Here is a 24,185-nt window from a genome sequence, read left to right on the forward strand (position 1 = left end):
GTATTAGGATGGCCTTGATTGGAGGGACTGGTGGCAAAGAAGTGTTTAAACTGTAGGGATCAGGAGAAGAAGAGCAGGTCATTAAAAAGTCTACCAAGATAAAACTTGGGTGTTGGGATAAAGATGAGGCATTTGTATGGGACTGAATCTTCTGTGAGATTGAGGATTTTGTTGGAAAGAAGGAATTTGCAGACCAGCATTACTCCTCTTCCCCCAAACATAGTCTACAAACAGATGTCCCATACCATACTCTCTCACACACACACATGTAATCCTCATACCATCCCCAAGAACCAGCTTTGAAGGAGCACATCTCTCATCATCCAGTATCACCCTCAACTGGAAGAACTGAACTTTACCCTCTGCCAGGGGTTAGATTCTCTATCATCGTGCCCTGAAATGATGGACAACCTACCCAAGATCCTTTTCACCCTTCCTGAAGTGGTGTTCATTTGTGCTCACATCCTACCCAGCTTCCTAGTCCATCCTTATGTCACTCTCACCCCCAGCCCCTGCCACAGGGATCATATACCTGTGCAAGTCTCAGGTGCGAGACCTGCCTCATTCAGCTACCCTGCACTTCCTACCCCAGTCCCCATGGGCTTATCATCCTCCATTAGAGGCAGGGCCATGAAAGCAGCCATGTCATATGCCAACCCTGCTGCAGTCACTGCACAGCTTTTTACTGGTATGACAACCAACTAGCTGTCCACCAGAGTGAACAGCCACTAGTGAACTGTGACCAAGAATAAAATTCAATACCTGATGGCATAACATGCAGCAGAGCTAAATATGCTCAATTTCAATAACTGCTTCACAACTCAAGACCATCAGGATCCTTCCTCCCACCACCAAAGTTCCTGAACTATGCAGATGAGAATTAGACTTGCAACACATCCATCACTCCCTTAACCCTCCTCTCTTCAATCTCAATTAAGCCACTGTCTCCACGCCCTCCACACAGTAGTTTCCACTAGCTCTGTCCTATAACCCATTACAAATGATGTCTCCAAATCACCTTCATAGTGCACCACTCCCATGAGCTGTGACATCTGTGCATCACTAGCTCATGCCTGTACCACCCCTCCGTCCCATATTACCAGCCAGCAAACCCACTACCTCCTTTTGAGTCACTAGCGACCCATCCCCAATCCTTATTCCTGCCTCCCACCTCTCTCTATCCCTCTACCCACTACCCACCCCACCCTAGTCCTTCTGCCAAACTGCAGGGTGTTGAGGGCAAATGCGCAAAACTTCTGCAGTAGATTCACTAACATAGGAGTGCTGCAGCTAGTTCTGGTAACACCTGTGCAGCCCAGAGGAACTTTGCATGACATAATGTGGATTAGCCAAAAGTTCTGTGATGACACTGTGCTCCCAGTGACATAAACTTTAAAGAAAACTTTGTCCTGTGGCTGAAACCTTGTCTTAACCTGTGGAATGAACTATTTTTGTGGCAGCTGCAGAAGATGCAACAGGATACAATGATGATGACTGTGTAACAATTTTGCTGGTGATTTCTCGTCATCTAGCAAGGATTGATAGGAAGGAAGAAAAATCTTTAAATGTTGCTCTCATGCATGAGAGGGATAGAGTTTCTCCATGTTACTTTTAAATGATTCAACAAACCATCCAGCTTCACCATTACACTGAGGGCAAAAAGGAGCAGTAGGGACGTGGTGTATGCTATTGTCAGCACAAAATTGCTGAAACTCGGCTGCCGTGAACTGTGGGCCATTGTCAGAAACATCAACCTCAGGAAACCTTCAAGACAAAAAATAGAAACCAAAGCCGATACAGTTTTGGCAGTAATGATGGATGTCATGGGGACTACACAAGGAAATTTACTGTATCTGTCGGCCATCAATGACGAACCATTGCGTGTCCCAAAATGGACCCACAAAATCACTATGTATGCATTGCTGCAGTCCAGACAGATATGCACACTGAAAAAAAAAATCAGTGTGGTAGAGCGGACTGAATCTCCACACAAACATTCCAATGAGAAGTCATTTGCTGAAATTTTTCTTCCATCCTCTGTCAAGAACAATAAAGTCAAGTGAGCTGCTTTGTGCAAACTAAGTCCTAGTGATTTTGGTGCAAAAATGACAAAACTTCCCTGTGGATGGAATAATGAATGGCGAGCTGGCATCATCATTTCTCTGAATGCAGCAGCAGAACACCTGATCACACCTGATCATGTGGATAGCACATGATGATGCAAAAAGTAGTGAGGTGCTGCTGGGTTGGGAATTTCTGTCAAACATCGGAGCCACCTGTGATGCACATGCTGCAAAACTACCCAAAGAGCTGGATCAAAGGCAGTTGCTCCAGTAACACACCAAAAGTCAGGAGGAAAATTTTGAAGAATTTCAGAGTCTTGAGTATCAGCTTGATAACATGATTTCTCAGATGCATCAAATGCTTTGTCAGTATCGGCTGGTAATCAAGACAACAAATCTGCATTCAAATGTTATTCAGTGGACCTGTACAACAACTTACATGGATAATTAGCCAACGGCAGAGCCCAGTGTTGTAATTTTTGCACTGTCTGCAGTGGGACAGGACTGGAAGAATTGAACAAAGCTGTTAAAAAAGGCTGTTGATCTGTGTTCAAGTATAATTTCTGATTGTACAAATACTGATGGATCTTGGTAATGCCATAGATAATGGCAAGTATGTCTTTTTGAAGTTGACTATAATTGTGCTGTACTTTGTTGAGAGTTTTTGAGGCAAAAGCAATGGGCCTATCAGATGAACCAGTTTGACGGAAGAGCACAGCTCCAATACCATAAAAAGCTGCATCCACAGCTAAGTCAACACGGTTATGTGGATCAAAATGAATCAGGTGATGATGACTTAACAGTGCATCCTTTAACAGCTAAATTGCATCTGAACGTTCTTGGGTCCACACAAAGGAAATACTCTTCCGGCGCAGCTGGTTTGGTGGAGCAGCAATTTGCACAGCATTTTCAATAAACTTAATGCAGTAAGTTCCCCATGATGGCCTGTAGCTTCTTGATGCTATTTGGTACCACCAAATCTTTAATTGCTGACAAGTGGAAATGAGCAGGATGAATACCCTGTACATTTATGACATGTCATAAATATTCAAGTTTTTTTGTGGAAAAAGAAGCACTTTTTCTTGTTATATTTAAAGCCACCAGCAACAAGTGCATTAAACAAACATTCTAAATTTACCAGATTTTCAGCAGGCATACAACCTGCAACAACCATATCATACAGGTAGTTTGGATGTGAAGGGATTTCTGCTGTAAATTTTTACAGGAAACATTGAAACATAGAAGGAGCAGAACCTCTTCCAAAAGGTAGTCTTTGAAAATGGAACAATCCCAAGAGAGTGTTGATCATAAGATATTGCTTTTGGTGGCAGTAACTGTAAGTATGAATCACATAAACTGATCATGGAAAAGAATCTACTCTGTCCCAATCCATCCATTAATTTCTGCTGTCATGTGAAAGGAACTGAATTCACAGCAGTTTGTGGGTGTACTGTGTCTTTGAAATCGGCACATGGATGTATATCTGCTGATGGCTTCTTAAGTACAACCAAGGGGGATGCTCACTGATATGCAAAAATGGATGTTTCAACCCATTGTCTTTCCATTGGTGCAGTTCTGGAGCAACCTGCTCAGCTATAGTGTGGTAGAGAGGCCTAGCACAATAAAATCATAGTCTTGAACTATCTTTAACAAAAATGTGCATCCCAGAATCTTTAGCCCCTCCTAACTCTAATTCAGGAAGTTCTCTATACTCAGCACACAAGTCAAAACATTAGTATGAGGCACTGAAACACTGATTTGTAACATGTCGTCTTGTATCCAGAAGTTTAACAAATCAAGCAAGCATGACCCAAAAATGTTTGCACTGTCTAGAATATGGCACGTGAAAGAAACACTCTTTGTTACATCACGAAAAGCTGCTGGCAAACAGCATATGCCAAATACTGGAATTTTGTGCACTTTATTTGCAGACGAAACAGTTCAAGTATTACTGACACCATTTCTAGTGGTACTCAAAGCATTTGTGTCAAGCGTGGGAACCTTTTCGTCGCTATGTGAAATATATGGCAGATAGGATAACACGCTGGAATACAAAAGCAACCATTACCATCACCAGTGTGTCATAGCTAGCCTAGATTTACTTCTGGGGGAAGTTGAGTGTACTACATCACACACAGAATATTAGCTTTTCTTATTAAAATTTGAACAATCTAAAATACTCAACTTGGAAACAGCCCATATCCACAGGAATGTCACTATGTATTTGTTATTGCCACTGAACGCTATAGCTATCATCACCTGATACAATACAGAATGATAATCAAATCTGAATGTTCAATTGACTATAAACTTTGATACCACAGTTCTGATTAGTAGTTCTGTTGGGTAAGAAACCAAATCAGAGCTGTCATTTTAGATGATGATTACAGAGTGGACTGATGTAAGTAAGCTTGAAGCAGTGGTGGCAGATGGAAACTTTGAGTGTGTGTCTATGCTGACAGCTTTCATCTGTCACTGGTCTGGCAGTGACTGTCTGTAGCTTGTGGTGCTGTTATGATGAAGCAATCTACTAATCAATATTCTAAGAATTTGATCTAAGCTGTTGGCATTGACGGGCCTGGGTGTGTGAGGTGTGCTTGCTTGTGTGCATTTCTCTTTTTTTTCTGTCAAAGGCTGTGACTGTAAGCTAATGTGTAACTGTCTGCAACTGAGCATGCCATCTTTATGGTAAGTAGCAATCTATCTTTTCCTACATTGTTGTTATTTGAATTCCATTTGTTCATAAGCTTACTGGACTTATATTTATATTTGTAAGTTTTATACTCTATGATTCATTTATTGATTGTAAAATTGGTTGTTTTATCATTGGATGCTCATGTTTGATTCAAATGTTACAGATATCTGCTTAACAACATCCAAGTGAAGTTCTAATTTCAAAATGGTGGGTAGACATAATGAGTATTTTTAATATTTGAACTTGTATATATTTTTGCTAAATGATTGGACCTGAAATATCATATAAGAGGCTATAAATATTCTAATATTCACAAGTATATTTACTGAGAAACTGTTTAGAAGCTGGCTTAATAATGTGTTTTTCACATCTAGCCTCCCAAATTGTCAAAAAAGCAGAAGAAGATGTTGGCACTGGAAATGGCTGATAAAAAGAAACAGGAAGCAGAGAAAGAAAGGTAAATAAGACAGTTCTTTGTCATGTCCCAAAAATCGTATTCTATGTTACCATGTCCATTTTAGAAGTCTAGAATATATGCATATGATTGTAAATCAAATTTTTGCCTCTATTGTTGGGTAACATATCATTCGTTTTTGTGTAATTATTTGTTTTTATTGAGCTTTCTGCTATACAGTAATAATGTTTCGTAAGTCATTGTCATTCCCTGTCAGAACAGTTTTTGTTTGATTTATTATTTTATTTTTAAAATTTTGGTATATTTGTGCCACTCAATAGTATGTACTCATGGCTTAAAATCTGTTATTGAAAAATTTACATTATGTATAATTTTTTTGGTGGTTCCAGCTGTTGAGAGATATCCAGCCTGGATATCCATTGTTGATTTTAACTTTGAAAGTAAAATAGAAACTTGAATTTAGGAATTCATGAAGTAAAAGGGGATAAAATTACTTATCATCAACAAAATAACAGCATGATGCCGTGAATGTTGCATTTGGCATTGCCTGTGGTGGAGGAGCCAGTTGTGGCTATCAAGCAGTAAGTAAGTGCACTGAGGTAGCGGAATTTTGTGGCAGCATAACAGAAGCATGCAACAATGGTGGCCTTCCTGAAGCAAGCCAGGTGTCAGCTCCATAGTGCAGCAGCCATTAGTTGGCATGCACTGCATGAGGCCCAAGGCAGCTGGCTCGAATGTGCAAAATGGCTCTGAACACTATGGGACTTAACATCTGAGGTCATCAGTCCCCTAGAACTTAGAAATACTTAAGCCTAACTAACTTAAGGACATCACACACATCCATGCCCAAGGCAGGATTCGAACCTGCAACCGTAGCAGTCGCGCAGTTGCGGACTGAAGCGCCTATAACCGCTTGGCCACCAGCGGCCGGCTTGAATGTGCAGATGCCCAAGTTGAAACCAGGAGCCTCAGGGACTGGCTCGAGCAATAGACAAGGGCATCCAATAGTGGACCATGTTTGAAACCTGCAACGATCAGGACTACCTGTGCCTCATAGACCAACGACCAGCTGCTGTACATAATTAATGATGCTCCTTAGTGGAGCTGTAGCTGCTTGGCTGATGACTTGGATGGAGACGGTGCCAATCAGATGCACAGCACTGTTGAAATGGAGCTAATGGCTGAACAGGGAGCATCTACAGTGAGGTTACAGAAGTCATGGGATACTTCCTAATGTCATGTCAGACTTCCTTTTGCCTGATGTAGTGCAGCAACTCTATGTGGCATGGACTTAACAAGTTGTTGGAAGACCCCTGCAGAAATATTGAGCCATGCTGTCTTCTTAGCCATCCATAATTGTGGAAGTGTTGTCAGGGCAGAATATTGTGCACAAACTGACCACTTGATTATGTCCCATAAATGTTGAACGGCAGTCATGTAGGGTGATCATGGGTGGCTTGAATTTCCAGAGTGTTCTTCAAAAGTTAGATCTGAACTATTGTTACCTTGTTACGTGGCGCAATGTCATCCATAAAAATTCCATCTTTGGGAATGTGATGTCCATGAATGGCTGCAAATGGTCTGCAAGTAGCTGAACATCCAAAGGACCCAGGCCATACCACATAAACACAGCCCACACCATTATGGAGCCACCACCAGCCTTTGGTGCCACACTTCAACCCTACCATCAGCTCTTACCAGTTGAAATTGGATCTCATCTGACAAGGTCAAGGTTCTACAGTCTCCTAGGGTCCAGTCGATATGGCCACAAGTCCAAGAGAGGTGCCACTGTCAATGTCACGCTGTTAGCGGAGGCGCTCATGTCAGCCATCTGCTGCTGTAGCCCGTTAACGCCAAATTTCAGTACAGTGTCTTAACGGACATGTTCATCTTAGGTACCACATTGATTTCTGCAGTTATTTCATGCAGTGTTGCTTGTCTTTTACCACTGACAACTCTGACAAATGTTGCTGCTCTCGGTTGTTAAATGAAGGCCATTGGTGACTGTGTCATCAGTTTTGAGAGATAATGTCTGAAATTTGGTGTTCTCAGTGCACTCTTGGCATTGTGTGCCTTTGAGTACTTAATTCCCTAACAACTTCTGAAATGGAATGTCGCACGCAACATTCTGAATTCAAAGTCTGTTAACTCCCATCGTGTGGCTGTAATCATGCCGGAAACCTTTTCACACGTATCACTGGAGCACAAATGACAGCTCCTCCAAAGCACTAACCTTTTATACCTTTTGTATGTGGTATTACCACCATCTGTATATGTGTATATCACTATCCCATGACTTTTGGCACCTCTGTGTATACTTGCATTTACCAGGGATTTTATTACATCAGCTTGGTTTCCATCACGTATTTGGCTGTGGAAATGCTACTCGGTGCCACAGAATGAAACAGTCCTTTACAGTGCTGACGATAGAATGTCTAATTTCAGAACGTTATGCCAGCCTGCATTAATGGAACACACAGCTGCAGAATTACAAAGGTGGCTGATATAAACACTCCCAGGCTGCTCAGGACAGCCTGCATGGGCCCAGTGTCACAATAGTTCCATGGCTAAAACCCACACTCTCAACTATTTAAAAAATTGTTCAGATTCTGATTTTCACACTTTGCGGGTCCCATATCTTCACCACTTTTTTAAAAGGCAATCCACACCCACAAATGACAGAGATTATTCACAACAAGAGGTATATGTGCAACGTGGTACTGAGAACAGTGCAATTTATCGTAACTGTATATTTCTGAGTGAAGTCCAAACTGAATTGAATCAGGCTTTGTCTTTTACAGATAAGGTTCACCAGGGTAACACCATCAGGAACATGATAACACTCACACTGTGCACTGCTCTGCTCGCATTGGTATTGTCTTTGGCTGGCCTTGAGTTACCTTAACCTTTAAACAAAAATATAGGTTGATAGTACATAATAAGAAGCATAGTCTGACAGTCCTGATTTTACCCTCATCATACTTATTTACAGATTTATCATTTTAAAAAAAATTTATGTGTTTAGAATGACATTCTTATTCCTTTTGTATGAAAATCAACCCTCCCATGAACCATGGACCTTGCCATTGGTGGGGAGTCTTGCGTGTCTCAGAAATACAAATAGCTGTACCATAGGTGCAACTACAATTGAGGGGTATCCGTTGAGAGGCCAGACAAATGTGTGGTCCCTGAAGAGGGTCAGTAGCCTTTTCAGTAGTTGCAGGGGCAACACTCTGGATGATTGACTGATCTGGCCTTGTAACACTAACTGAAACGGCCTTGCTGTGCTGGTACTGCGAACGGCTGAAAGCAAGGTGAAACTACAGCCGTAATTTTTCCCGAGGGCATACAGCTTTACTATATGGTTAAATGATGATGGCCTCCTCTTGGGTCAAATATTCCAGAGGTAAAATAGTCCCCCATTCGGATCTCCGGGCGGGGACTACTCAACAGGATGTCATTATCAGGAGATAGAAAACTGGCGTTCTACGGATCGGAGCATGGAATGTCAGATCCCTTAATCAGGCAGGTAGGTTAGAAAATTTAAAAAGGGAAATGGATAGGTTAAAGTTAGATATAGTGGGAATTAGTGAAGTTCGGTGGCAGGAGGAACAAGACTTTTGGTCAGCTGAATACAGGGTTATAAACACAAAATCAAATAGGGGTAATGCATAAGTAGGTTTAATAATGAATAAAGGGCAGGTAAGCTACTACAAACAGCATAGTGAACACATTATTGTGGCCAAGATAGACACGAAGCCCATGCCTACTACAGTAGTACAAGTTTATATGCCAACTAACTCTGCAGAAGATGAAGAAATTGATGAAGTGTATGATGAGATAAAAGAAATTATTCAGATAGTGAAGGGAGATGAAAATTTAATAGTCATTGGTGACTGAAATTCGAAAGTAGGAAATGGGAGAGAAGGAAATGTAGTAGATGAATATGGAATGGGGGTAAATAAAGGAAAGAGGAAGCTGCCTGGTAGAATTTTGCATAGAGCATAACTTAATCATAGCTAACACTTGGTTCAAGGTTGTATACATGGAAGAAGCCTGGAGATACTAGAAGGTTTTAGATAGATTATATAATGGTAAGACAGAGATTTAGGAACCAGGTTTTAAATTGCAAGACATTTCCAGGGGCAGCTCTGGACTCAGACCACAATCTATTGGTTATGATCCGTATATTAAAACTGACGAAATTGCAAAAAGGTGGGAATGTAAGGAGATGGGACCTGGATAAACTGACTAAACCAGAGTTTGTTAAGCGTTTCAGGGAGAGCATGAGGGAACAATTGACAGGAATGGGGGAAAGAAACACAGTAGAAGAAGAATGGGCAGCTTTGAGGGATGAAATAGTGAAGGCAGCAGATGATCAAGTAGGTAAAACGGTGAGGGCTAGTAGAAATCCTTGGGTAACAGAAGAAATATTGAATTTAATTGATGAAAGGAGAAAATATAAAAATGTAGTAAATGAAGCAGGCAAAAAGGAATACTAATGTCTCAAAAATGAGATCGACAGGAAGTGCAAAATGGCTAAGCAGGGATGGCTAGAGGACAAATGTAAGGATGTAGAGGCTTATCTCACTAGGGCTAAGATAGATACTGCCTAAAGGAAAATTAAAGAGACATTTGGAGAAAAGAGAACCACTTGTATGAATATGAAGAGCTCAGATGGAAACCCAGTTCTAAGCAAAGAAGGGAAAGCAGAAAGGTGGAAGGAGTATATAGAGGGTCTATACAGGGGCGATGTTCTTGAGGACAATATTATGGAAATGGAAGAGGAGGTGGATAAAGATGAAATGGGAGATATAATACTGCGTGAAGAGTTTGACAGAAAAGTGAAATATCTAAGTCGAAACAAGGCCCCGGGAGTAGACAACATTCCGTTAGAACTACTGACAGCCTTAGGAGAGCCAATCCGGACAAAACTCTACTATCTGGTGGGCAAGATGTATGAGACAGGCGAAATACCCTCAGACTTCAAGAAGAATATAATAATTCCAATGCGAAAGAAAGCAGGTGTTGACAGATGTGAAAATTACTGAACTATCAGTTTAATAAGTCACAGCTGCAAAATACTAACGCGAATTCTTTGCAGACGAATGGAAAAGCTGGTGGAATCCGACCTCGGTGAAGATCAGTTTGGAGTCCGCAGAAATGTTGGAACATGTGACACAATACTGACCCTACAACTTATCTTAGAAAATAGATTAAGGAAAGGCAAACCTACGTTTCTAGCATTTGTAGACTTAGAGAAAGCTTTTGACAATGTTGACTGGAATACTCTCTTTCAAATTCTGAAGGTGTCAGGTGTAAAATACAGGGAGCAAAAGGCTATTTACAATTTGTACAGAAACCAGATGGCAGTTATAAGAGTCGAGGGACACGAAAGGGAAGCAGTTGCTGGGAAGGCAGTGAGACAGGGTTCAAATGGTTCAAATGGCTCTGAGCACTATGGGACTTATCTGCTGAGGTCATCAGTCCCCTCAAACTTAGAACTACTTAAACCTAACTAACCTAAGGACATCACAGACATCCATGCCAGAGGCAGGATTCGAACCTGTGACTGTAGCGGTCGCGGGGTTCCAGACTGTAGCGCCCAGAACCGCTCGGCCACTTTGGCCAGCAGACAGGGTCGTAGCCTCTCCCCAATGTTATTCAGTCTGTATAGCAGTAACGGAAACAAAAGAAAATTCGGAGTAGATATTAAAATCCATGGAGAAGAAATAAAAGCTTTGAGGTTTGCCGATGACATTGTAATTCTGTCAGAGACAGCCAAGGACTTGGAAGAGCTGTTGAACGGAATGGGCAGTGTCTTGAAAGGAGGATATAAGATGAACATCAACAAAAGCAAAATGAGGATCATGGAATGTAGCCGAATTAAGTCAGGTGATGCTGAGGGAATTAGATTAGGAAATGAGACACTTAAAGTAGTAAGGGAATTTTGCTATTTGGGGAGCAAAATAACTGATGATGGTTGAAGTAGAAAGGATATAAAATGTTGACTGGCAATGGCAAGGAAAACCAATTCTGAGGAAAAGAAATTTGTTTCTGAAAGTATTTGTATGGAGTGTAGCCATGTATGGAAGTGAAACATGGACAATAAATAGTTTGGACAAGAAGAGAATAGAATCTTTCAAAATGTGATGCTACAGAAGAATGCTGAGGATTGGATGGGTAGATCACATACTAATGAGGAGGTATTGAATAGAATTGGGGAGAAGAGGAGTTTATGGTACAACTTGACTAGAAGAAGGGATTGGTTGGTAGGACATATTCTGAGGCATCGAGGGATCATCAATTTAGTCCTGGAGGGCAGCATGGAGCATAAAAATCATAGAGGGAGGCCAAGAGATGAATACACTAAGCAGATTCAGAAGGATGTAGGTTGCAGTAGGTACTAGGAGATGAAAAAGCTTGCACAAGTTTCTCTTCATCAGAAATGCTTTCCTTACCATAGCCAGCCTACATTTTATATCCTTTCTACTTTGACCATCATCAATTATTTTGCTCCCCAAATAGCAAAACTCATTTACTACTTTAAGTGTCTCACTTCCTAATATAATTCCCTTAGCATCATCTGATTTAATTCGACTACATTCCATTATCCTCCCTTTGCTTTTGTTGATGCTCGTCTTATATCCATCTTTCAAGACAGAGTCCATTCTGTTCAGGTGCTCTTCCAGGTCCCTCCCCCCCCCCCCCCCCCCCCCCTCCTTCCACCACCTCTCCCTTCCCCTGCCCCCTGCGGGTCCGGGTGTTAGAATAGGTCCGAGCTATTCATGCCTGTTGTAAGAGGTGACTAAAAGGAGTCTCACATGTTTTGGCCTTTATGTGGTACCCTGTAGGATTTGACCTCCATTTTTCAAAATTTTTCTGAAGAACGAGCCAATTGGGGAAGGGCACCTTACATGGAGCATAGTGTCTATCATGCGCTGAGACCTCTCTGATCCTTCATTGACATAGATCTGCACTCCCACTCATTCTCCAACTGTTGGGTGACATCACCGTCCTGGGTGCGTTTTCCTCCATCCTCTGTGCAGTATCGCTTTCTGCACTGTCAACGATAATTGACTTCTTAGCTCGTTTGTGCCTGATATCCAACATGGTAGCCAGTCTGTTTTGGTGGGGCCACCATGTACCCTATTGGTTGTAGCCCCCTGACCACACAGGTATCACTCTGCTGATGCGTGCGCCATTAACTCCCCATGTAAACCAAGGAGTAGATGCCCATCACCTGGGCATCAGGAGTCCTGGAAATGGCCATCCTGCCAGGTGGCCTTTGCTGCAGCTGGGGGCACCCATGGGGAGGGCCCTTGGTCGGAGTGGGTGGCATCAGGGCAGATGCCACGCCATGAAGTGTAGTACGTCATCTCTTGCTAGTGGTCAGACACCAGCAGTCTCTAAGCGGTCAAGGTCTAATTTAAATTCTAAGAAATATGACCCCAAATCACTCCTCCCCCACCTCCCCCTGGCCACACCATGGGAGGAATGCCAGGCTAAGGATGGCAGCAAAGCTTATTCACCCCAGTACCTCGTATGTATGAGAGTTGATAGGGTATCTTTCTTGTCAATGAAACCTCAATTTTTTGTGGACCATTTAGTGGACAAGTTTGGGGAGGTGGAGGACTTGTCCAAAATGCAGTCAGTGTTGGTCTTGATCGTAACAGCATCCTCTGCCGAGTCACAGGCACTACTCGCCTGGACAAGCTGAGGGGGAGGGGGGGGTGTTTCTGTTTCCATCATGCCCCATAAGAGCTTACATATGGTCCAGGGTATCATATTTCACAGGAACCTTCTTTTGCAGTCTGCCAATGAGCTGCACACCAATTTAGAGTGAAAAGGTGTCCATTTTACCCAGTGTGTCCACCTGGGTCCAAGGGATAATCAGGTTGCCACTGGTGCCTTCATCTTGGCCTTCGAGGGTGACACATTACCTGAGAGGGTCAAGGTGATGGTCTACCACTGTGACGTAAAGCCATATATTCCTACCCTGATGCGGTGCTTTAACTGCTGAAAGTTTGGCCATATGTCTTCTCACTGTACTTCCAGCATCACCTGTAGGAATTGTGGACATCCTTCACATCCCAATACTCCCTGTGCCCCACCTCCGATCTGTGTCAACTGTGAAGAACACCATTCGCCTTGCTCACCAGACTGTAGGATTCTCCAGAAAGAAAGAAAAATAACGGGATACAAGACCCTGGACTGACTGACCTACAGCCGGCCACTCTGGCCAAGCGATTCTAGGCACTTCAGTCCGGAACAGCACTGCTGCTATGGTTGCAGGTTCGAATCATGCCTCAGGCATGGATATGTTTGATGTCCTTAGGTTAGTTAGGTTTAAGTAGTTCTAAGTCTAGGGGACTGATGACCTTAGATGTTAAGTCTCATAAGGCTTAGAGCCATTTGAACCATTTGACTGACCTACACTGAGGCTAAGAAAAAATGAGAGGCTACACCCTGTGTATATGATGTCAACCTTTACTGCCGCTACGACAGTGCTTCTACCATCTTCTGTTCCACTGCTTACTGTTGGCTCTCAGACTCCACCTGCCCCCTTGATGGTGGGGGGCACTTCCCTGTTGCTCCTGCACAATGTACTTCAGAATGTACTTCAGTAGCAAACACCCGCCCCCCCCCCCCCCACCCACCCACCCCCGCAATCATCGAGGACGCCAGTCCCCACTTCTTCTAAACTGGAGAAGTGTAAGTCTTCTTCAGCTCCTCTCGCCAGGAAAGGATTCCTTGGGCCACTCCCTTCCCAGGTTTCTACCAGTGGCAAGGCTGACACCCGCCAGTGGCTGAAGCAACCACAGGTAGGCTGGTCATAGGGCTTCAAGGTCCTCCCCAGTCTCTGAGACTGAATCAGTGAAGCCCTCCCAGCCGGACAAACCTAAGGAGCATTGAGATAAACCTAAAAGGAAAAAGACCCCCAAGAACTGAGGCACTGTGGTGGCACCCACACCACCACTACCTACAAGCTCTGTGTCTGAGGATGAGGTACAGATTCTGCCGTCTGCTGAGGACCTAGATCTCGCTGGGCCCTCAGACACAATGGACACTGATCGCACAGGTACTCATCTGGTGGCAGCAGGTGACCCTGAGGCGTAGAATGCCTCACTGAATGTTTCATGCCTTCCTAGTCTCATAATCACGTAATCCTCTAGTGGAATTGTGGCAGTTTTTTCCGCCACCTAGCTGAGCTACGGCAACTGTTAAGCTTTACACCGGCTTTCTGCATTGCCCTCCAGGAAACGTGGTTCCCAGCAATGCAGACCCCTGCCCACCAGGGCTATAAGGGATATTACAAGAACCGTAGTGACTATGATAGAGTGTCAGGTGGAGTTTGCATCTATGTGCTGAACTCAGTATGTAGTGAACCTGTGCCCCTTCAAACCCCTCTTGAAGCTGTGGCTGTCAGGGTAAGGACAATGCAGGAAACAACTGTCAGCAAAGTATATCTTCCTCCAGATGGTGCAGTACCCCTGAAGATATTGCGTGCACTGATTGAACTACTCCCTAAACCTTTCCTACTTTTGGGAGATTTTAACTCACGTAACCCCTTGTGGGGTGGCGCCAATCTTAATGGCCGAGGTAGAAGGTCGAAAACTTACAGTAACAACTTGACCTCTGCCTCTTAAGTACAGGTGCCCCCACATATTTCAGTGTGTCACATGGCACATATTCTACCATTGATCTCTCAGTTTGCAGTCCTAGCCTTCTCCCATCTATCCACTGATGAGCACATGACTACCTGTGTGATAGTGACCACTTCCCCATCTTCCTATCACTCCCTCAATATCATGCCCATGGACACCTACCCAGATGGGCTTTAAACAAGGCAGACTGGGAAGCCTTCACCTCTGCAGTCACTGCTGAATCTCCCCCACATGGTGCCACTGATGGTGTCATTGAGCAGGTCACTACAACAATTGTTTCTGCCGCAGAAAACACGATCCTTCGTTCTTTAGGGTGCCCCTGGCAAAAGACAGTCCCTTGGTGGTTGCCGGAAGTCACTGAGCCAATTAAAGACCGTTGGCTAGCTCTACGGCGACATAAATGGCACCCTTCCCTAGAGCACCTAATAGCCTTTAAGCACCTCCATGCCTGTGTTCGCCAGTTTATTTTTATAAGCCAGAAACAGGTGTTTTGGGAGAGGTACGTGCCAACCATTGGGAGCCGTACGTCACCTTCCCAAGTCTGAATGAAGATCAGATGACTTCTTAGGTACCAGACCCCAACAGTTGTCCTTCGAATTAACATCAGTGGTGTGTTGTCCACTGATGCAAACGCAATTGGCGAGCATTTTCTGAGCACTATGCTCGTGCTTCTGTGTCAGAGAACAACCCCCCAGCCTTTTGCACCCTCAAAGAGCAGATGGAAAGGAAAGCCCTCTCGTTGACTGAGCATAACAGTGAACCCTATAATGCTCCATTTACAGAGTGGGAGCTCCTCAGCGTCCTTGCACATTGTCCTCACACAGTTCCTGGGTCAGATCAGATCGGATCCACAGTCAGATGATCAAACATCTCTCATCCAATTACTTCTTTCCATCACAATGGCAGGAATGTACCATCAATCTGGTGCTCAAAGCTGGTCAAAACCCGTTTGAAGTGGATAGCTACCAGCCCATCAGCCTCACCAACTTTCTTTGTAAGCTGCTGGAATGTATGGTGTGTTGGCAGTTGGGCTGGGTCCTTGAGTCACATGGTCTACTGGCTCCATGTCAGGGCAGCTTCTGCCAGGGTCGCCCTACCACTGATAGTCTTGTGTCGCTTGAGTCTGCCATCTGAACAGACTTTTCCAGATGCCAACATCTGGTTGCCATCTTTTTTGACTAATGAGAAGCATACGACATGACCTGGTGACATCATATCCTTGTCACATTGTATGAGTAGGGTCTCTGGGGCCCACTCCCGAGTTTTATCCAAAACTTCCTTCATTTGTGTACTTTCCATGTCCAAGTTGGTGCCTCCATAGTCCCCCCCCCCCCCCCCCCCCCCCCGCCCCCTTCCATATTGAGGAGGATGGCAGGCTCCGTATTGAGTGTCTCTCTATTTTTAGTGGCTATTAACAGTCTAGCAGCAGCTGTAGGGCCATTGGACTCACTTTCTCTGTATGCAGATTGCATCCCACCTTGACTATGGGAGTGTGGTTTATGGTTTGGCGGAGCCCTCAGTGTTGCATTTACTCAACTCAGTGCACCACTGTGGCGTTCGCCTAGCAAGAGGAACTTTTAGAACAAGCCCCGTGACCAGTGTCCTGGTTGAGGCCGGAGTCACTCCATTGATGGTTAGGCATGCACAATTGATCACCAGTTATGTTGCACACATACTGCTCGTCCCATACTGGTGTTGCTGAGTGGTGCCCACAGAGAACCATTCACAAGGTGCAGTCATGGGCTCTACCCCACGGCTTCCAGTTTTCAGCTGCAAAGTCGTGTGACATGCATTTCTGTTGGTGTCGCAGCGTTCATCCAGAACCAGAACTTTACCTTAATGACGATCCACTCACTGTAGTGGAGACATATCAATTCTTGGGACTGGTTTTTGATGCCTGATTGACTTAAGCTTAAACGGAAGTGCTGGCAGCACCTTAATGCCTTACACTGCCTGAGCAACACCAACTGGGGTGCAGATCGCTCTACGCTGCTGCAGCTCTACAGAGCTCTTGTTCAATCCCACCTTGACTATGGGAGTCTGGTTTATGGTTTGGCGGAGCCCTCAGTGTTGCATTTATTCAACTCAGTGCACCACGGTGGTGTTCGCATAGCAACAGGAGCTTTTAGAACAAGTCCAGTGACCAGTGTCCTGGTTGAGGCCGGAGTCCCTCCATTGATGGTTAGGCATGCACAATTGCTCGCCAGTTACGTTGCACACATTTGTAGTTCTCCTGCACATCTGAATTACCATCTCCTTTTCTCAACCACGGCAGTTCATCTCCCACATCGGCGGCCCAGGTGAAGGTTTATAATTGTGGTTCATGACCAGTCCCTTCTGTCTGAACTGGATTCCTTCGTGTTACCACCTCTCCTTGAGGTCCATTCACGTGCAACTCCATGGTGTACACCTAGGCCACAGATTCTTCTGGACCTTTAGCATGGCCTTAAGGACTCTGTTAACTCTATGGCTCTCCGCTATTACTTCCTCTTGATTCTCGACATCACTCCTTGCCAGATGGCTGCAGTATTTTCACTGCAGAGCAGGTGGCCATATATTGTGCTCTTGAGGACATCTGCTCTGGCGAGTTATTGCTCCTGTGTATTGTCTCCTTGAGCAGCCTACAAGCTATCGACCAGTGCTACCCTCGCCACCATTTGGTAGCGTCCATTCAGGAGTCCATCTATGCCCTGGAACGGACCTGTCATTCAGTGGTGCTTGTGTGAACCCCAGGACACATTGGAGTCCCAGGCAACAAACTTGCTGACAGTCTGGCCAAACATGCTTCGTGGAAACAGCTTCTGGAGATGGGCATCCCTGAAACTGACCTGCATTCTGTCTTACGCCACAGTGTTTTTCGGCTTTGGGAGACGGAATGGCATAACAGTACACACAACAAACTGCATGTCATTAAGGAGACTATGGATGTGTGGAAGTCTTCCATGCAGTCCTCTCACACGGAATCAGTTGTCCTCTGCTGGCTGTGCATTGGCCATATGTGGCTAATGCATGGTTACCTCGTCCTGTGTGAGGATCCACCTCGGTGGCAGTGGCTTATAAATGACAGTTGTCCACCTCTTGCTGGACTGCCAACTGTTAGGTGCTCTGCAGTGGACTTTTAACTTTCTCAGCAGCCTACCTGCAGTGTTGGGTGACAATGCCTCAACAGCATATTTAGTTTTATGTTTTATTCATGAGGGTATGTTTTATTATTTGTTCTAAGTTTTAGGGCATGCCCTTTGTCCCACTGTGTCCTCCACCCTAGTTCTTTTAGGATGGAGGTTTTAATGTGTTGCAGAGTAGCTGGCTCCTTCTTTTAATTCTCATGGTCATCCAGCCATGGTAATCTACTCTCTTGTTTTGATCTCTTCTACATGTTTCTTGCATCTCTCTGTGGTTTTCTTGTCCGATTTTGTCCATTTTAGTGTTTGTTGCCCTTCTGTTATTCTTGTGGGTTTTTCCATTCTTCCATCTGTGTTTTGTATGTCTCAATTATTTTACTCCCACCCTTGTGGAATTATTTTAATCAGAATGAGGGACCGATGACCTAGAAGTTTGATCCATCCCCCTCTTTTACACCAACTAACGAATCTTCCAGGTCCTTTGCTGTGTCTGACAGGATTACAGTGTTGTCAGCAAACCTCAAACTTTTTATTTCTTCTCCATGGATTTTAATTCCTGCTCCAAATTTTTCTTTTGTTTCCTTTACTGATGGCCAATATACAGATTGAATAAATAGGCTTCAAACCTGTCTCACGCCGTTATCAACCACTGCTTCCCTTTCATGCCCCTTGACTCTTATAACTGCCATCTGGTTTCCATATAAATTATAAATAGGCTTTCACTCCCTGTATTTTACACCTGCCGCCTTCAGAATTTGAAAGAGAGTATTCCAGTCAACATTGTCAGAAGCTTTCTCCGAGTCTACAAATGCTAGAAACGTAGTTTTGGCTTTTCTTAACCTGTCTTCTAAGATAAGTTGTAGGGTGAGTATTGCCTTGCATGTTCCAACATTTCTATGGAATCCAAATTGATCTTCCACGAGGTTGGCTTCTACCAGTTTTTCCTTTCATTCGTAAAGAATTCGTGTTAGTATTTTGCAACCATGACTCATTAAACTGATAGTTCAGTAATTTTCACACCTGTCAACACCTGCTTTCTTTGGGACTGGAATTATTATATTCTTCTTGAAGTCTGAAGGTATTTCATCTGTCTCATATACATCTTGCTCACCAGATGGAAGAGTTTTGTCATGGCTGGCTCTCCCAAGGTTCTAATGCAATGGTGTCTCTCCCGGGGCCTTGTTTTGACTTAGGTCTTTCAGTGCTCTGCCAAATTCTTTGCACAGTATATCATCTTCCATTTCATCTTCATCTACATCCTCTTCCATTTTTCTAATATTGCCCTCAAGTACATTGCCCTTGTATAGACACTCGATATACTCCTTCCACCTTTCTGCTTTCCCTTCTTTATGTAGGACTGGTTTTCCATCTGAGCTCTTGATATTCATACAGGTTGTTCTCTTTTCTCCAAAGGTCTCTTTAATTTTCCTGTAGGCAGCATCTGTCTTACCCCTAGTGTTATATGCTTCTACATCCTTACTTCTGTCCTGTAGCCACCCTTACTTAGCCATTTTGCACTTGCTGTCAATCATGTTTTTTGAGACGCGTATTACTTTTCCCTTACTTCATTTTTCTCCTTTCATCAATTAAATTCAATATCTCTTCTGTTACCCAAGGATTTCTACCAGCTCTCATCTTCTTACCTAGTTAAACCTCTGCTGCCTTCATTATTTCATCTCAGGGCTCTCCATTCTTCTTCTATTGTATTTCTTTCCCCTGTTTTTGTCAACTGTTCCCTAATGCTCTCTCTGAAACTTTCTACTACTTATGGTTCTTTCAATTTATCCATCTCCTGAAATTCCTACCTTTTTGCAGTATCTCCCATTTTAATCTACAGCTCATAACCAATAAATTGTGGTCAGAGTCTACGTCTGCCCCTGGAAATGTCTTACAATTTAAAACTGTGGTTCCTAAATCACTGTCTTACCATTATATAATCTATCTGTGTTTCCAGGCCTCTTCCACATATGCAACCTTCTTTCATGATTCTTAAACCAAGTGCTAGCTATGAGTAAGTCATGCTCTGTACAAAATTCTACCAAGCAGCTTCCACAGAAAGAGTAATAGAAAAAATAAATTACATGTATGGGAATGGGATACGATTATCAGTCGAATGCAATAACTATCCCCATTAAATTCCACATAGAGATATATTTCATAGTTAGTTATAAACGTGTACACAGTTTGAAATACAGAACAGAACTAAAAACTAACATGGAGGCTTGGCAGAGCAATAAGAGTCCAAAGAGGGTGTTAGTTGTGGTTCGATACAACCTATCGATGGCACACAGCCCTCAAAAATTGGAACTGTCATAAGATTGAGTCGATGAAACATTGCCATGTTTGTGCCACGTTTTCAGGCTGAATGGCATGAAGTTTTATTGGATAAACGGAGCGGTGTGATAATAGCTGTCTTTGGAATGTCTTCCAGTGCTGCGGGAATCTGGTGATAGGCACGTTTACAGTCAATAACACTGTAGATTGTAGTGCCCGATAACATACGAGTGAAATCGTTTATGTTCAGCACTGGGTAACTGTCCATGATGGTATGAGCGTTTAAGCATCTGTAGTCACTGCACGTTTGGTGACAAGGTGAATCGGTGAAGACCAGTTGCTGTCCAATGGTTGCAGGATACCTGCCTCCAAAAGTTCGTTACTTTGCTGCCGGGCCACATACAACTTAATGGGGTTGAGACGTCTAATATTGTGCCTCATAGGATGGCCAGCAGTGGTAACTATCTTTTGTGTCATTCTGTCAGTGACGGAGGAAACTGAGAACTGCACACGAGACTGAGCAACGTCCTGACGTGAAGTTTTTCGACTAGTGGGGCGCGACGAGGCGTAACCATTATTTAAAGTGGGAAAAGGCAGCACGAAAGTCACATGCCTATTATGTGAGCGTGGCATGCACTTGTTTGGAGAGGTTGGCTGTGCACAGAGTGCGAAGAGGGTTGGGACGCGCAGCAACTGTCTGTTGTCAGCCTTGCCTTGGGCAACCAGCATGGGTGAGAGAGGTGTTGGTGTCACGCGGGGAACAGCGATGGCCTCTGAGTCACGTGGCTGGTGTGCGAGAGAGGGGGAATGTTAATAACATGCGGGGCAGCTGCCTGCGCAGTGGGTGCGGTCGTATCGCATGCACGACTGTCATTAGAAGCACTGTTTGAAACACATGGCACTGAACATGGCGAGCACGTCGGGGGTGCAGTTTCTAATGGACACAAATCGTCACACGCAATTAATGTTTTTAGACTAACCTGCTGAGTGTCCGAGCTGGTGTCTGCTGGAGAAACACGATTAGATGGTGGCACTGTGGACTGCAGTTTCAGCAGTGAGGTACAAGCCGCGACAAGCTCAGTGTAAGAGTGCAGTATTCGTTGTTTCAGCTCGTATTTTCTGGGCAGAGTTGTGCTGCCGAGTCGTATTCTGACAGTAGATTAGCGATGCAGGTCACAATGTTGCCCGCGAGGGCAGAGCACTCACGTACTAACTCACATGTCGCAAGAGAAACAGAATGTGGAACACAAGTGCGGGAGCACAGTATCTGAGTGTTGGTGGGATGGTGTAGCACTGAGCTCTGAACCACATTCAGAGAGAACTTGTAATGTGACAAAAAATCCATACCGAGAATTGGTCCATCAATGTCAGCAATGTAGAAAGTCCACGGAAAACACAGAGAAGGAGATAGGTGCACCGTAACTTTGACAGCGTCTGAGGTTTGTAACATTGATGCGTTGACAGCTTGTAGAAGTGACCTCGTCAGTGAAAAGGTGGGCGGAGCCAATGATGTGGGTACGATAGACACATCAGCGCCTGTGTTGACTAGGAAGATGAGCCCTGACAAAATGTCGGTTATGTATAAACGACCCCTTGTCCAGGTGGACGAGTGGATGGAGTGCAATGTGTGAGGATGCCTGTGAGGTTCCCCGCAGGACTCGGTGTCTTCTAGATCCTGTGGTTGGCGTTTAGGTGCTGGCAAGGTAATCAACATTTTTTGGCATCATCACTGAAAATCTTGTGGTACCAACAATACAGATGAGCCGGATGTGGTGGTGGTGGTGACTGCTGCAGTGGAGGAGGCTTGTCCTCATTGATTTGTTCCGGGATGTATACTGGCACATATGGTGCGTGGGTGGTTCTTGAATGCTTGGATGGAGGAGAGAGTGAGCGGATACTGCCAGGTGGTGTATTCAGTGTTGAGGTGAAGCGAGCTCTGCCTCTGACCGCATACGGCCGGTAAACAGGAGCAGTAGTGCCAACCTGTGGTGAGTGGTGTGCTGGTTGGTGTGGTCGTAGCAGTCCATACAGCTGGTCTGCAATGTGAAGACAAGAGCCGATTGACTCAAAGGAGTGCAGGAGCAGGTGAATTTGTAGGTTTGTAGATAACTTGGTGGACAATACCGCCCACAGAGCAACGTCCAACATTGTATGTTCACTCACAAGTAATTGAAGGTGGCGCCAGAGTTGTGATAGAGTTCGGTCCCCAGGTGCTCCTTGTACATGATCTTGATGATTAATTCTTGTGGTGAGCAGGCGAGTCGGTCCATTATTGTTTTCTTTGTGGACTAGTACTTTGGTGGAGGCGATGGCGAGAGGAGTAGATCAGAAATTAAGTCTGAATGATCGTGGAGATGTGTGACGAGACATAGGAGCTTAGAGTTGTCATTGGACACATGATGTAACTCAAACAGATGCTCCACAAGCGCAAACCATGATACGGGGTTGTCCTCGTCAAGGGGGGGGGGGAGGGGGGGGATGAAGGCGGCTTCGATGTATCTTGGAAGGCCTGCTGGTCCGGGGTAGGAGAGGCCGTACTGCAGTCCGGTACCATAGACGTAGGTGTGTTATTGGTAAGCACGTCCGAAGCAGCGGCGGGTTGCATTGTCTTTGACGTGTTGCGAAAACATGACGCTGCTGGCACAGTTGGTACCATGGGAACGAGCGGTTGCGCAACACGTGTGGTGGTCCCATAAACTGGACCGGAGGTTAGAGGTACAGATTTGTTGTCCACTTCAGAAATGACGCGGAAGGCTGGCACAACAGACACAGGTGGAACTGTGGGAGAGGTGAGTGGCTGAACAGTCAGGATTGTGGACCCCCGTGTGTGTGGAGGGGGGAGGGGGGTGGGGTGGTTTGGTACTTCGTGTGAGATAACAGTGTGAGTTTTCTGGGCACATCGCGAATACACTCCGTGTGGTCGGACTATAAATTACCGGTGAAACTTGTTGAAGATCACATTGTTGCAGTAAAACATTCCTGGAAGGTGAAGTGTCATAAGATGTGATTTGGCCCACTTGGTCGAAAAACTGAGCAACAGGTCTGGTGGGCGAGCAAGGGGAATTTGGTGCATGAAAATGTCCATCGTTAGTTTGTGAGTGAGGTAGAACCAGATTAGGTTGATAGCGGTTAATAGCATGTGTGTTTTGCACAAATGGCAGTGTTGCACATGGCACGACTGTAACTGATGTTGCGGCCCGTTAAGGGTCAAAGCACGTGCGCAAACGTAGATCGCTTTGAACATTACAAGATCGATACGTAGTTATACAGTTCTGAAACTTATCCACTTCACATTTTATATGTTGGCGAGCACAGTCCAGTGACATGAAACCTGAGTCCACTCTTTGAGTTAACAGTGTAGCACAAGACCATAATATGAGGTTAACTCGGTTGGAGATCGCAAATCACTGTTGATTAGTGGAGAGCCGGCCATTGGTGAAGGATTGGAGTGGTCTGGTTGTCGTATTTGGGCATCCAGATCTTCAAACAAAGCATTGGGTGAGGTAGCCATGGCATCGTGCGCATAACCTGTTGATTTACAACAACCGGCGTGGAAGTTGAGGAAGACATAGAAACTTCGGGGTCACCAGTATGGGAATGGGATACACTTATTGGCTGAATGCAAATAACTATTCCCATTAAATTCCACATAGATATATATTTCATAGTTAGTCATAAATGTGTACACAGCTTGAGATACAGAACAGAACTAAAAACTAACATGGAGGCTCGGCAGAGCAATAAGAGACCAAAGATGATGTTAGTCATGGTTGATACAACCTATCGACACCACACATGTAATACATCCGGTCAAACAGACTGAGCCATATCATATGTAATTTGAATCACCCATTCATACAGACCTGTATGTTTTATAAAATTAATACATTCCTGACTCTGAGAAGCCACAAACTGAACTGATATGCTTCTGCCACGTAAATGACATGC

The 24,185-nt window shown here is 44.4% G+C and overlaps 1 protein-coding gene across 1 annotated transcript in view; it reads left to right on the forward strand.

Annotated features, from left to right (window-relative positions):
* Nucleotides 1-4,916: 4,916 nt before the first annotated feature.
* Nucleotides 4,917-24,185, forward strand: part of LOC124545749 (dynein axonemal intermediate chain 7-like) — a 156,014-nt gene continuing 136,745 nt past the window's right edge. The window contains exons 1-2 of the mRNA XM_047124692.1: nucleotides 4,917-4,965; nucleotides 5,133-5,215. Of these exons, the coding sequence (XP_046980648.1) occupies nucleotides 4,963-4,965; nucleotides 5,133-5,215 (86 nt within the window). The 5' untranslated portion in view covers nucleotides 4,917-4,962. The remainder of the gene's footprint in view (nucleotides 4,966-5,132; nucleotides 5,216-24,185) is intronic.

Source organism: Schistocerca americana, chromosome 8, assembly GCF_021461395.2.
Source record: "Schistocerca americana isolate TAMUIC-IGC-003095 chromosome 8, iqSchAmer2.1, whole genome shotgun sequence".
Classification (NCBI taxonomy): domain Eukaryota; kingdom Metazoa; phylum Arthropoda; class Insecta; order Orthoptera; family Acrididae; genus Schistocerca; species Schistocerca americana.